At 28.3% G+C, this 13,576-nt stretch overlaps 3 protein-coding genes across 3 annotated transcripts; 2 read left to right on the forward strand and 1 right to left on the reverse strand.

The window, feature by feature from the left end:
- Positions 1–1,027: 1,027 nt before the first annotated feature.
- On the forward strand, positions 1,028–3,756 carry LOC106783740 (bifunctional purine biosynthesis protein PURH). Its single transcript, XM_014742539.1, has 7 exons — positions 1,028–1,177; positions 1,282–1,485; positions 1,636–1,924; positions 2,010–2,501; positions 2,623–3,012; positions 3,085–3,349; positions 3,441–3,756. Exons 1-7 carry the CDS (start codon positions 1,159–1,161, stop codon positions 3,558–3,560), a joined length of 1,779 nt encoding a protein of 592 aa, XP_014598025.1. The 5' UTR covers positions 1,028–1,158; the 3' UTR covers positions 3,561–3,756.
- A 283-nt stretch (positions 3,757–4,039) lies between these two features.
- Positions 4,040–5,367, forward strand: LOC106783741. The gene is made up of 5 exons (XM_014742540.1): positions 4,040–4,281; positions 4,352–4,478; positions 4,596–4,719; positions 4,899–5,109; positions 5,189–5,367. Exons 1-4 carry the CDS (start codon positions 4,180–4,182, stop codon positions 5,101–5,103), a joined length of 558 nt encoding a protein of 185 aa, XP_014598026.1. The 5' UTR covers positions 4,040–4,179; the 3' UTR covers positions 5,104–5,109; positions 5,189–5,367.
- A 728-nt stretch (positions 5,368–6,095) lies between these two features.
- Positions 6,096–13,561, reverse strand: LOC106783742 (ubiquitin conjugation factor E4 B). The gene is made up of 8 exons (XM_014742541.1): positions 13,229–13,561; positions 11,413–11,691; positions 10,904–11,329; positions 9,405–10,768; positions 9,174–9,321; positions 8,415–9,101; positions 7,933–8,254; positions 6,096–7,634 (listed from the first exon to the last, which is right to left on the reverse strand). The coding sequence occupies exons 1-8, from the start codon at positions 13,250–13,252 to the stop codon at positions 7,570–7,572; spliced, it is 3,315 nt and encodes a 1,104-aa protein (XP_014598027.1). The 5' UTR covers positions 13,253–13,561; the 3' UTR covers positions 6,096–7,569.
- Positions 13,562–13,576: the final 15 nt, after the last annotated feature.

Here is a 13,576-nt window from a genome sequence, read left to right on the forward strand (position 1 = left end):
GCCTGACTCGCCAACTTTTCTTTGCCATTTCATGAATCTTTGCAAATCGATTTATAACTCGAAAAGGTATTCTACGCGTAGACAAAAGAGTCTATTTTAATTTAATATAAGTTTCATTAAAATCTATTCACTCTAAGTATAAAAAATATTTACCGAAACTTTTCAAAGAAATAGCAAAATTGTACAATTTACAGCATTGCAATCTCTGATACTTCTTTGAAAAGTTTCTGTAAATATTTTTACCCTGTGTACCTCAGCAGCACACAAGTATACACACACTTACAAAAAAGTGAAAGATGCGCATGATAGGTTGCGCACAAAAAACGTAACGAGGTCATTCGATCACTAAATTTTACTCTTCATATTTTTTTTCCTTCGATCTTTAATGAATGATATTTTTTATAATTTCGTGTATACTTTCTTATCGACAAAATATATACCTCATTATTTTTATTATATTATTTACAGATTACATTTGCAAATGAAATTAAATAATGAAAATAATTCATACGTAACATATTTATCTAAATAAGAGAAGTTAATATGCAACATATTTGTTATCTCAATTCTTAAATTAAAACACACTAGTTATTAAGAATATTAAAAAGTTCAATTATTCATCTGTTATTGCAGTAACTTTATCTTATTTAATATTGATAACATTTAACACGGCCACCCACGAACTGCGAAATACTTTGACGTAAATTGTTGGTCAAAACATATTATCAACAAGGCATAATAAAGTAATTTTAAACTATTTATGGCTATTGACCAGGAACGACATTAAATGTTATAAAACCTATTGCTTTTAGAATTTTTTCTTTCTAAGATCTTAAGTCCACGAATTTTTTACGACATTGAGACTAATTATTAGCCCTTTACTTAACACATGTAATTACAACGTTGTCACACATATGTTTATCAGTGCTGTATGTTATACGTGCTTATAATAGGCGCCCCTAAAAAAGAAAACAATATAAAGTCCCCCTGATTAGATACGGTCCTGAAAGCAAGTTATAAAGATAATTCCCGCCTCTAAGATCACCATTAAACTTCTTTCATCTGGTCCGAATACAACATAATTTTATAACTTGTTACAATAAATCGTTCTTTAAAAAAACTTATTTTACAATTTTCTACAACTAAGTGAACGAAAAAATGGCAGCTGGAAAACTAGGTAGAAATTTTAACTAAATAAATATACTTTAGAATTATTAATTAAATATTTACCACATAATGGATTGTAATATATTTAATAATTTTTTTTATACTTAATCATAGCTCTTCTAAGTGTTTCTGACAAAACCAACTTACTTCCACTTGGTAAAAAACTGCATGAAATAGGATTAACTTTAGTTGCATCCGGTGGTACTGCAAAATCATTGAGAGAAGCTGGTCTACCAGTTAAAGATGTATCAGATATTACTGGAGCACCTGAAATGCTTGGAGGCCGAGTAAAAACTCTCCATCCAGCTGTTCATGCCGGTAGATCATTTATAATTAACAATTATATGAACTTAATACTTTTACTTTAAGTTTATACAATTTTTGATATTTCTATAGTATTTATTACTAAATTAAGAAATAAAATTTGTGTTCACATATTATATATAATTATGTTATCTATGAATACAGGTATATTGGCTAGGCTCACAGAATCGGATCAAAAAGATCTTCAAAAACAAAATTATGATCTGATTAGTATAGTAATATGCAATTTGTATCCATTTATAAAAACTGTATCAAAACCTGATGTAGAAATTAAGGATGCTGTAGAAAATATTGATATAGGAGGTGTTACTCTGTTGCGTGCAGCAGCAAAAAATCATTCTAGAGTGACAGTTGTTTGTGATCCAAATGATTACGATAAGGTGATCAATGAAATAGAAACTTCTTCTAACAAGGACACATCTGCTCAAACTAGGTATGATTTTCCTTAAACTGTTTTTATATATTTACAAATTTTTAAGTCAATTAAATTAATATAAATAATTTTCATTTGGTTCTAGGCAAATGTTAGCATTAAAAGCATTCACGCATACTGCAGAATATGATAATGCTATTTCAGACTTTTTCCGTAAACAATACAGTGCTGGCGTTTCACAACTAACTCTTAGATATGGAATGAATCCACATCAGAAACCAGCACAAATATTTACAACTTTGGATAAGCTACCGTTAACAGTTGTTAATGGGTCTCCAGGTTTTATTAATTTATGTGATGCGCTAAATGGTTATCAATTAGTAAAAGAATTAAAAACTGCTTTGAAATTACCAGCTGCAACATCTTTCAAACACGTTAGCCCAGCAGGTGCAGCAGTTGGTGTTCCATTAGATAGTGTGCAAGCTAAATTATGTCAAGTAGATGATTTGATTAATCAATTAACGCCTTTATCTGCTGCTTATGCTCGAGCAAGAGGAGCAGATAGAATGTCTAGTTTTGGAGATTTTGTAGCATTATCTGATCCATGCGATGTCGCGACAGCTAAAATTATTTCAAGGTAATATATTATTATTATTATTATTATTACTATTATTATTACTTCTATTTATACATTTACTTCAGTAATGTAAATTTATTCAATGTTATTTTACTTGCTATTTAATATCATACAATTGTAGGGAAGTTTCTGATGGTATAATTGCTCCTGGTTATTCAGGGGAAGCTCTTCAAATTTTAAAGAAAAAAAAAAGTGGCGGCTATTGTATATTACAAATTGATCCAACTTATGAACCATCTTTAATGGAACACAAAGTTCTTTATGGACTTACAATGGAACAAAGGCGCAATGACGCAATTATTAATAGCCAGACTTTCCAAAATATTGTTTCTAACGTAAAAGATATATCAGAAGCAGCTATGCGAGACTTGATTGTAGCAACTATTGCTGTAAAATATACTCAAAGTAATTCGGTATGTTATGCAAAAGATGGACAAGTTATTGGAATTGGCGCAGGTCAACAGTCAAGGATTCATTGTACACGATTAGCTGGAGACAAAGCTGATAATTGGTATGGTATATGTTAATTGAAACCTTGTTACAAAAAATATTATATTAATTATTATTATTATTATATTCATAGGTGGCTTAGACAGCATCCTAAAGTAATTGGTATGAAATTCAAGAAAGGTGTAAAAAGAGCTGAAATTTCAAATGCTATTGATAATTATGTTAATGGATCTATTGGAAAAGACATGGACGAATCTACTTGGGCAGCAATGTATGAAGAAGTTCCTGAAAAACTCTCTGAAAATGATAAAAAAGAATGGATTAAAAAGCTAAGCGGCGTTGCTATTAGTAGCGACGCTTTCTTCCCATTTAGAGATAATGTGGATAGAGCTAGACTTGTTAGTTTCTATACTTCTCTAATATATACATTTATAACTATAACTAAATAAAAATGTAAATATTTTTATGATTGCTATTATCAAATTACAGAGTGGAGTTAAATACATCGCTAGTCCTGCTGGTTCTACTAACGACGTTGTGGTAACTCAAGCCTGCAATGAACATAATATTGTATTATGCCATACAAACGTGAGACTATTTCATCATTAATAAAATCATCTATTCAAATAATTGATATTCATAAGCATTTAATTAAGCAACAATCTAATAATGTGGTTAAAGTTTTTTATTACACAATAATTGAATAAATATTTTTACATTTTCATATTAATGCTTATTAAAGATATATTTTTGTAAAAGACACGATTAAGTGTTTGAAAGAATTATTAAAAAATTTATTAAACAAGACCTATTTCTAAAAATGTATTGTACATGAAATTTTCTTTCTTCTAAACATCAATTTCAATAAAAATAAACACTCGACTGATCTTGGTAATTCGCTTATTTTACAATTATTTAAATATTATGTACATTATTTATACACAATAATTATATATATAAATTCACGAATCTTGTTTGATAGAGATTACTCCGTAATTAACAATCCGATCGGAAATATTTTTATTAGGTATTGCATGGTACATTAAACATTTTTATATCAAAATAGTAACCACATGGTGGGGATATTGTTATCTTGTTACACTTTTAGTTCAGATTTTATCCAAAGTTGTCGCTGAAGCCGTGTATGTTTCAAACAAAAGATGGTGAATAGCCATAATAAAAAACAATTATTAATTATTAAAAAGTGACTAGCAAAGAAACGATTAAAATGTACAATTCTTTCAATAACAATGTTGTAATATGTCCTTTCAACGAAAATCACAGAATAGCTAAATCACGCATTCAAAAACATATCGTCAAATGCGAAAAGGTAATAAAGAAAAATTTACGAGTAAATGGAATATTATTATATTCACATTGTTTTCTTTTGTTTCTGATAGAACTATCCAAGTGATTATAAAGTTATGTGTCCTTTCAATGCGTCCCATCGTTTATTTAAACGTGAAATAAGTGAACATATTACTCAATGCCCAGAGCGAAAACTAGTTAAACATGAACTATGTGACCGTAAATACAAATGCCTCAAGATTATATCTCTCTTTATATATTAATTTATTTATATATTTTTTAATAGAAAATAATTAACAATTATGTTAAATATATTACTTTGTTTTATACTTCAAGAAATCGAGAAAAAGGAATTGCAACATGAAACAACAGATTTGATTGACTCTAGCGAAAACTGGGATAAATTACTTAAATCTGATTCGGTATCTAATATAAAGGAAAATCCTCATTTTAATATAAGGTAATTTTATATATTTACAAAATGTTTGATATAATAATATATTTAGCTTATATATATAAGTTAAAAGAGAGTATATATATAATTTAGTATCATTGCATAAGTTTTTATATCCTATATTCTAAATATATATAATTTTTATTTGAAATTATAAACATATCTATAAATTCCTTAAATAACAGAGAAGATTACTCAAAATATTACAATGACGATGAAGATTTAAGACCACCCCGTGGTTATTCAGAAGTTCTATTAGTTGAAATTGACGAAGATATAAAGTTTGAAGATATAGAATCAGTAACAAGTGATATGGGAATAGGAAGAGGCAAAATTAATTCAGATTTGTTACGAAGAATTGGTATGAGAAGAGAAGATTTTTTGAGCTAATTGATGGTACAAGTCATTTTACAATTTATTTTTTTCGGAAATAACATTTTGTATAAACAAATTTTATACTATATTTTTCACTTAGTTTTTCATGTGGAGTTATACCCTGCTCGCTTATACCAACAGAAACAGGATAATCTGCATATATAAAACATTAATAGAACATAAATAAATATATTGAGGTTTATTATATTATTTCTTCGTTATTTTAGTCATATGTTTATATTTTTATAAAAAAAAAAGAATAAAAACAGTTACAAAATAAATGAATTTCGTTATATATTCTTATGTATTGCAAAAATGATATCAAAATGTTTAATTATGACATTATTACCATACATTAACTGCAAGGAAGTGAAAAGAAATATTAAAAATAAACATTTTCTTTACAATTATTATTTTATATAAGTTTACAATGCTATATTACTTCATTTGTTATTTATAAGAAAGGCTTACTATTATTTTATAAGTAATAGCTTCTTTCTTATTTTATTTAGATATTTTTTTTTTGCATAAATCGTGTTTATTTTCTCTCATATTGTACATCAATTCTATTATTTACAAATAACATAATAAGCAACTTTCCTGAAGGTGGAAAGATATTTCAGTACATGATTACATTACAGAAGACATAAAAAATGTCATTACAAATATTAGTATCTATGGGTAAATTGTTTTTTTAAGCTATTTACAAATGGTGTAATATAATGGGATATTTTTCTAATAATGCTTGATTATCAATTGAATGCTTTTGTCATTTACAGACATTTGATTTGATTTATAAAATATAGTGATATGATTATAATGTGATCAATACTTTGTTATATGTTTATCATAATTTCCAATTCAGGAGTTTTAATACATAATAATAATAATAATAATAATAATAATAATAATAATAATAATAATAATATGAACAGAAGTACAGTATTTTTTACATGTAACTTCTGCTCTAAATTATAATAATTTTATTTCTTATTACAAATATATAAAACTAAATGTTGTGTTAAAACATGTAAATTTTCATACATAAAGATTGTATTAATTTATATTTAACATTAAATTATATTTGCTCGACTTTGAATGATTGGTATATAGACAGTGCAGAAGTTATGTAACTAGTTTTTATAATAAATACAAAATTTAATAGAAATCGGGCTGGATAACATGAGAGTTTATTCAATGATACTTATCAATAACCAAATGTTATCTATACTTTTTATGAAATATTCTTTTTTTTCTGTATTTGTTATAATACTTCATATTTACAATAATGACAAGATTATCTCATTATAAAAGAACAATCAACATCTGGCACCATGGAAGTACAATGTTATACATAATACTTAAAAATGATACAAAATAAATGCAGCTATGAAAAAGAAAAAGTTTCAAATGATCTTGCAAAATACAAAAAAAAAGAAAAATTTCATATTACAATTTTCCAACCATTCTGGAACATGGAATTTAATGTTATATAATAAGAAACAATATTCTCTTCTTCTGCATTTTCTTTGGAATGTGTAGCTACAGCTTTTAAAATATTAATAGAATAGTGAAAATAATAATTCACAAAAATTGCATTGTCTGTCTTACAATATTTATACGAAAAAAATATATAATAATAATAATGATGATAATTTGTATAATTGTGCAATTATAAATGAACGATACAAGACTTATGTATGCTATCTTTCACGCATAACTTTAAAAAATTTAAGATCACTAATCAACAAGACGAATAATTTAGAAATTAAAATTAGAAAAAATAGTGTGTACAATTATGAATACTCTTTTCTAATTTTTACGTAATACTTAATAATAATTGCGTATAATATCGATGATGGAAAGATCATACACCCATAACCATTGTAAACAATATTAGCCATTTGCTCATAAATAGTTATTCAAAATTTAAATGAGAAATTCATTTGTTATAAATTCTCCTGAAATCTCTAATTACAAATTCTATGTATAAATTTTATCTTAAATAACATCGTTTTACTCCCAAAAATTGGATTAATCAAAATCTGAGATACATACCAATACTTCTATTCCATAATATTTAAAATAGCATATTCAATGTAATATGCAATTACAACTTTGATACATTCTTTATCCGCAGCCATCTACATCAAGAAACATACAAAGGAAGGAAAAGCATACTTTTTGAGTAACATTTAATTTTGGACACTAGCACTTAGCTAGTATTTATATACATGTTCCTAGAATATGTTTAGAGGAATAGAGGCAGTTTCCTAGCTGCAGTCTGTTTTATATTTATTGTATAAAAACTGTAAATTTATTGAGAGCAACAGTTGCACAGTAGCGAGATCATTGCACTAATGCACTTCTACCACATTAGATTGATACGTCCATTAACTGATAAATAGTACCATGTTGTATCAATGCAATCTATGTGGTAAGGTGATGTTGATATAAAAAGGCTCTTCTAATTAGCACCTTTTAAATATTTGTTGGTTTTTTCTTTTGTTGTTTCCATATAGATATCCTTTCTTTTAATTCGGCCACTAAAAATATTTCGAATTTTTGATAAGAAAGTATATGATTAATTTGTTTTAAATTTTCTATTTAATTTGCAGTTCATTTGCTCTTGAAATCAGTTTTCCAAATGTGTAAAGAATCAAGAATATTACTAATACATTTATATAAAATTACCTTCACTAGATGAAATAAAAAATGCATTTAAATATTTTTTTCATACTCTTTAATAATTGCATTTAAAGAAAAAGTAGATAAAATAATTGTAATATAAACAAAATTGAGTATTTATGTAACAAAAAATAAGAGAGAATAAAAAAAACTTACTTGGTGTAAGCATATCCTCGCTAAGTGGTTGACGGCTAAAAGGATCTGTTGCACTGTTCAATAAATGTCTTATAATAACAGCTTTATCCATAACAATACCAGATGGAAGCTTAACAGGATCTTCCATAAGAGTATCCATTAAAGGATCTCGAAATTCTTCTGGTGCATCGCCATAATCTTCGTCACGTGCACGATTATCTCTTGCGATCACTGTTGCTCGTTCAGCAAGTGCTATAAACCTTTCAATCTCAGTGGTTGTTTTTATTGCAGACTTTTGTAATCTATTTGCAGCGTCAGTAAATAATTCTTTGCAAAATGATCGCTGCAATTGTAAATGCATATTTTCATGAAATAGATGTTTATTAAATAGTATATATTTAATAAAACAGATAATAATAATAATAATAATAATAATAATAATAATAATAAAGAGTTACTTCAAGATACCAATTATTTCTTAATATGATATTTGTATCACTTACCTCGTCGCTAGCCAAAGCAGCCGCAAAATTATCACAGTCAAGATGTAAATATATATCAACCAACTGACTTAATAACGTCCGTGGTTCCCACCCATATTTTTGTGGTTTTCTCACTTTTAAATTTTTACACTTAGGTCCACACAATTGTTGTAAATTAAAATTTAACATGGCACACAATCTTCCAACTAATTCTGGACGCAAAAATGGTTCTGTGATATCAACAGTTAAATAATGAAACATGGCAACTGTTTCTTTAGCTAACGTTAAATAAGATCTAGCTTGTCGTTCGTCCGCTGTCAATTGTCTTTTTCGTGATTGTTGTTGTTCTTCAGAAAGAGCAGACCATGCATTGAGATCAGACATCAGTTCTTGAACTTCATGTATACGTTTTAATGATTCTAAACTTTCATCAAGTAGGAAAGTTGTGTCATTCATCAACATGTTAATGAATTTAACAAATTGATTGCCATTATTGCTTTCATTTACAATAGACGCCCGATGTACTGGACTATCCCACATTGACTTTAGAATTAAACTAATATGATAACGAATAGAGAATTTGTCGTAGAACTCTGAGCTGGAACCAGTTGTTTCAACATCAGTATAGAACTTCATGAGATAAGACGCCAAATACGTCTTAGAAATTGGGTGTGCCATAACTTGATCATGTAATGTTTCTGTTCTACCCTATTGGAGATATTATTTATTAATATCATTATAATTTGTATTGATTGACAATAATATCTTGTTTATACTTACTTGAACATTAGGATTAATTACAAATAAAACCTCAATAATTTTTGCAATTAAATATGGATTACGTATACAATGTGGTGTACATACTACCACAAGTAACCATGTAATCAATGAATTGTCCATATTATTTACTATTACTGTTGGACAAAATCTGTAAGAGAAGATACATATGTTATTATGTGTAGGCAACATGATATCTATATTAGATTTATCAAAATTACATGAATAACTTACTGAATAGTAAATAATAAAAATTCTGCAATATCCTCCACATACCATTCTGGTAGGGCTGTAAATTTATGTGGAATTTCTTGTGACAAGGGAAGTTCAAGAAACGGACTACTAGCTGAGCTCTGTGTCAAAAGACTAAGTAAAATTTCAGCAACAGAAATATAGAAATGCAAACATCTCCTTAGAAGCACAGGATCGATCAAACCAGCATCTGCACATGATTTGGATTTACCAAGACGTTTTAGTTGCTGTTTCCATCGCTTTAACAATTCTTTGTTGTGTCCAGCAAATGGAGCATCTTTCCATTGAGGTTCGGATGCTTGTAATTCATCGATCATTTTTTGCAAATCACGCAGAGCTCTTAATTTTCTTTGATACTTTTGTAAAGCTGGTAACAATGCTATATGATGACAGTGCAATGTAAGAAACCAACATTGTGTTGGAAATTTAGCTTCAACCCACTTATGTGTTTTTTCTAATTCCTTTAGCCATTCTGTAACTTCTTGAGAAGAAAGTTTCAGTCTTGTGTCATTTTTTATTTCAACGAAACTAGAAGGATGAAATGGATACAAAGGATCAATCGTATCCAATTTGACTTTAACCGAGAGCATTTGTAATATTGAGAGTAAATTTAGCATAAATCCATCTCCAGCAAGCGAAAACTCTTCAGTTTGTATTTGGGCACGCTTTTCGTTGTGACGTAATAATGCTGCTAAATATGCTAACATAGCATCGCGGCAATTACTATTTGCTAGTATCGCATGAAGCATTTTGTGGAAAGAAGTTCTCGTGCTTTCTAATTCTTGCTGTAATGTTAAATTCATTGATTTATCAGTAAATGGATTTCCACTAAAGAATTTTTCGGCTACTTTAGGTTGATCTTCAGCAAACACAGAAATTGATAAAAATGGTCCGAGAAATGAAGTCCTTGTAAGTTCTCTTCCAGCAGCATTCGTCATTACATCAGGTAAAAATTGTGCTTGGTGGGTGATTAGACGACATATGGGACGTATATTGCCGTTAGGTCCACAACGAATCTCTATCAGTTCTTCAAGTGCTTCTATAGGTCTTCGATGTGTATTACCAACCAGACTAGCTTGTTGCATTGAAAGATAGAGGCCTTGCAGTAAAGGGGTGAAAATTTTACTGAAGATATTTGAATTCGTATGTGTTCTAGCTACGAGTTCGTGCAAGTAACCGCGGGGCAAACTCTGCGAGAGCATTGGATGAAGAAGTGGTGAGATATAAGCTGGTGTAACAGAGTTTTGACAAATCCCTATAAGACCTTGTAAAACAAGACTTGAGTATTGAACACATTGAGCTCGCAGAGTTGATAGTACATCAGAAAGTGGTGGTATACTTGATCGCTGTTAACATAAAAATAATCAAATACACATGACATACATTAAACATTATGATTATAGTTTACAAATAAATATGAATGAATAAAGATTGAAATCTACGATTTAACGATTCACTTATATGCTAAATATGATTTATACCTTAGGATGATTACGTTCTTCTATTGCAACTCGCGAATATGAATCTAATAAATAAATAAGACTTTTAGGCTGCAATGATTTACTTCCAGCAGGTAATGGTAATGTTGGTAATTGATACGATGGTGCAGTCATTACTGGACTCAACAAAGGACTTGTTTGGCTGTTCGGACTGTCTTCACGATCGGATGACATTTCTGAAATTATTTTTTTAAATGGATCTTCTCCTCTTGAAAACATATATAAAACTTCCATAATAGCTTGATTGATAATGTCCGCGACATCGGTTAATTTGTGAATGAGTGCGTAAGCTGACATGTCTGGTAAAATTACTGTTCCTTCTAACGATTCTTTCCACGATACACACAATACTCGTGATATAACAATATGAATTTGTTCAGTGGTCACTTCTGTGCTAGAACTTGTTGTCTAAAAAATAACAATAAATATTAAATAATTTAATTAAACGATGTGTGTGTGTAGAAATTTGTATATAATAAAAGCACACTTACACGTGAACGTGACACTTTTCTGTCCGAATCTTCAACTTCCATATTTTCAATTCCAGAATCAACATCTACACCAGATTGTTTCTCACTAGTTTCTTCAACCTCCATTGGAATTTCTTGATTATTAAATTGTTGTTGTATAGCTGGAGACATTATAGATCCTACAAATGGATTTGATGGGCCTGGTGTACTTGGAGATATCGTACCTCCATTGTTACTAGAGTTGTTAGTTGGACAACTGGTGTCTAAACCCACTAACCGCGCTAATCGCCTTCTTCTCATCTAAAATATATTGTGAATATAAAAATAAAACCCAATATACATTAGTAAATAAGATAATTAAAAAATAATCATATGAATTATATAATGTAAATGTGTCAAATAAAAGGAAATTAAAAATGATAAATACAAAAAAGATTGTATCTTTTGTTTTTAGATATTTTATTAAAATTCGTTAAAAGTTATTTCAATAGAAAAACTGCTAATTAAACTGATAATACTAAACAAATAACTGCTCTATGCACTTATTTTATTTATATTGTCTTACGTATTACTTTACATAAACAATATTAAATTTGAAATTTGTGTTGCATTTACTGTTATGATATTATTACAGAGAAAAAGAAAGCAAACGTTGAAACTAATATATGAATCTAATTTAAAAGTAGATATTATATTTGTAATAAGAAAATTGTTATGAGCACTTTTTTAAAAAAGAAAAAAAAGAAAAAATAACAGACATAGAAAAGTTAATATTTTCTTAAAATGTATGTTATTATAGAATCGTATTAATGAAGTATATGGCTCTTCTCGATGGATAATTATTAAAATATTAAAGCTAAGAACAATGCATGCATTCGAGTATATAATTGACAAGTGTATTACTTAAAGAAAAATCATCTCATAATACTTTATCTACAAAGATACATACTCGTAGAAAAATTGGAAACAAAGAATCTCCAGAATTATTAATCGCATATAATGCAGTTTATAGTTTCAGCATTATTTGATTGTAAGCACTGTAACAAACTACATCGGTAAATAAATAAAAGATAAATTATGCAATGTCTTTTTTAATGATAAATAACAGATGATATATATATATAGTTGAACGAAAAAAACAAAAACATTCGTATATCAATATGCAAAAACAAAGATATTTCAAATAGCATGTGAATGCATAAAATTCTTATTATTTTTCTTCAAATTGATTAAATTTTTGAAACATTTCCAAGATCATTGTTTTCTTGCTATGGACAAAGAAACGAAAGAATATATATAATATATATATATATATATATATAATGAAAAATATTTCGTTCAAAGCTTCGTCATTACTGCTTTATTATTACATTTATTATACTTAGTTGTATCTTAAAAAAAAAAAAAAATAATAATATTATTAAAAAATAAAAAATCATTGTAAAAGTCATATACGCGTGTGATATATGTAGGTGCATGTAAACGTACGATGTAAACCTATATACATATTCATTGTTTGATCTGTCATTGTTCTAAACAGCATCGTATTAAGAACATAGAAGCTTACATTTACAACGTATTTGTTATATAATTATTAGATGCTTCGATTCCTCGATATAATACGTAAACTAAATGATTTCTCTAACAAATGAAATATTTGAAATAAACTAACATTGGCGATATGTTAAAACGGATACGCCTGTCGTAGGACATTCAATCATTAAATAAAATTGGATAGAAAAATGAGAAAAATATAAAATAAAGATAATTTAAAAATGGCAATAACGATTTAATGCGTCGAAATAGCGGGATTAAGTACGAGAATATTAATACTTACTTCTTCTTGAGTTAACTCGCTCATGGCGATTTCTTTTCTTTTTTTTTGTCTTCTTTTTCTTCTTCTTCTTCTTTTTTGTTTTTGTGTATATTTCGTTTTTTGATTGTATAAGGCAAATATTACACACTCACTCACGAATTAACGTTAAGTATTATTAATAACGTAGAAAAAAGATCCTGTTTAAAGAATCGTGGTTAAGATATGTCAGAAATTTGGACAGTCACTCCACATCTGTTCGCGTTTGGACGTGAAAACAGCGATCACACGTCGAATCACGAGCAGTCACTGCCAGGCGGCTGTAGCCGCGTCGATTCTTCAAAACAGCTGAGCAACCAACAAACGAGACGC

This window comes from Polistes canadensis, unplaced genomic scaffold (assembly GCF_001313835.1).
Source record: "Polistes canadensis isolate GaletaPanama2010 unplaced genomic scaffold, ASM131383v1 scaffold_25, whole genome shotgun sequence".
Classification (NCBI taxonomy): Eukaryota; Metazoa; Arthropoda; class Insecta; order Hymenoptera; family Vespidae; genus Polistes; species Polistes canadensis.

Coding starts and splice junctions, on each gene's coding strand:
- LOC106783740 (XM_014742539.1), top strand. Junction 2,502..2,622: donor ACAGCTAAAATTATTTCAAG/GTAATATATTAT, acceptor ATACAATTGTAG/GGAAGTTTCTGATGGTATAA. Junction 3,013..3,084: donor GGAGACAAAGCTGATAATTG/GTATGGTATATG, acceptor TTATATTCATAG/GTGGCTTAGACAGCATCCTA.
- LOC106783742 (XM_014742541.1), bottom strand. CDS start 13,252: ATGAGCGAGTTAACTCAAGAAGAA. Junction 10,769..10,903: donor AAGAACGTAATCATCCTAAG/GTATAAATCATA, acceptor TTATGTTAACAG/CGATCAAGTATACCACCACT. Junction 8,255..8,414: donor CTGCTTTGGCTAGCGACGAG/GTAAGTGATACA, acceptor TTACAATTGCAG/CGATCATTTTGCAAAGAATT.
- LOC106783741 (XM_014742540.1), top strand. CDS start 4,180: ATGTACAATTCTTTCAATAACAATGTTGTAATATGTCCTTTCAACGAA. Junction 4,282..4,351: donor ATATCGTCAAATGCGAAAAG/GTAATAAAGAAA, acceptor TGTTTCTGATAG/AACTATCCAAGTGATTATAA. Junction 4,720..4,898: donor AATCCTCATTTTAATATAAG/GTAATTTTATAT, acceptor CTTAAATAACAG/AGAAGATTACTCAAAATATT.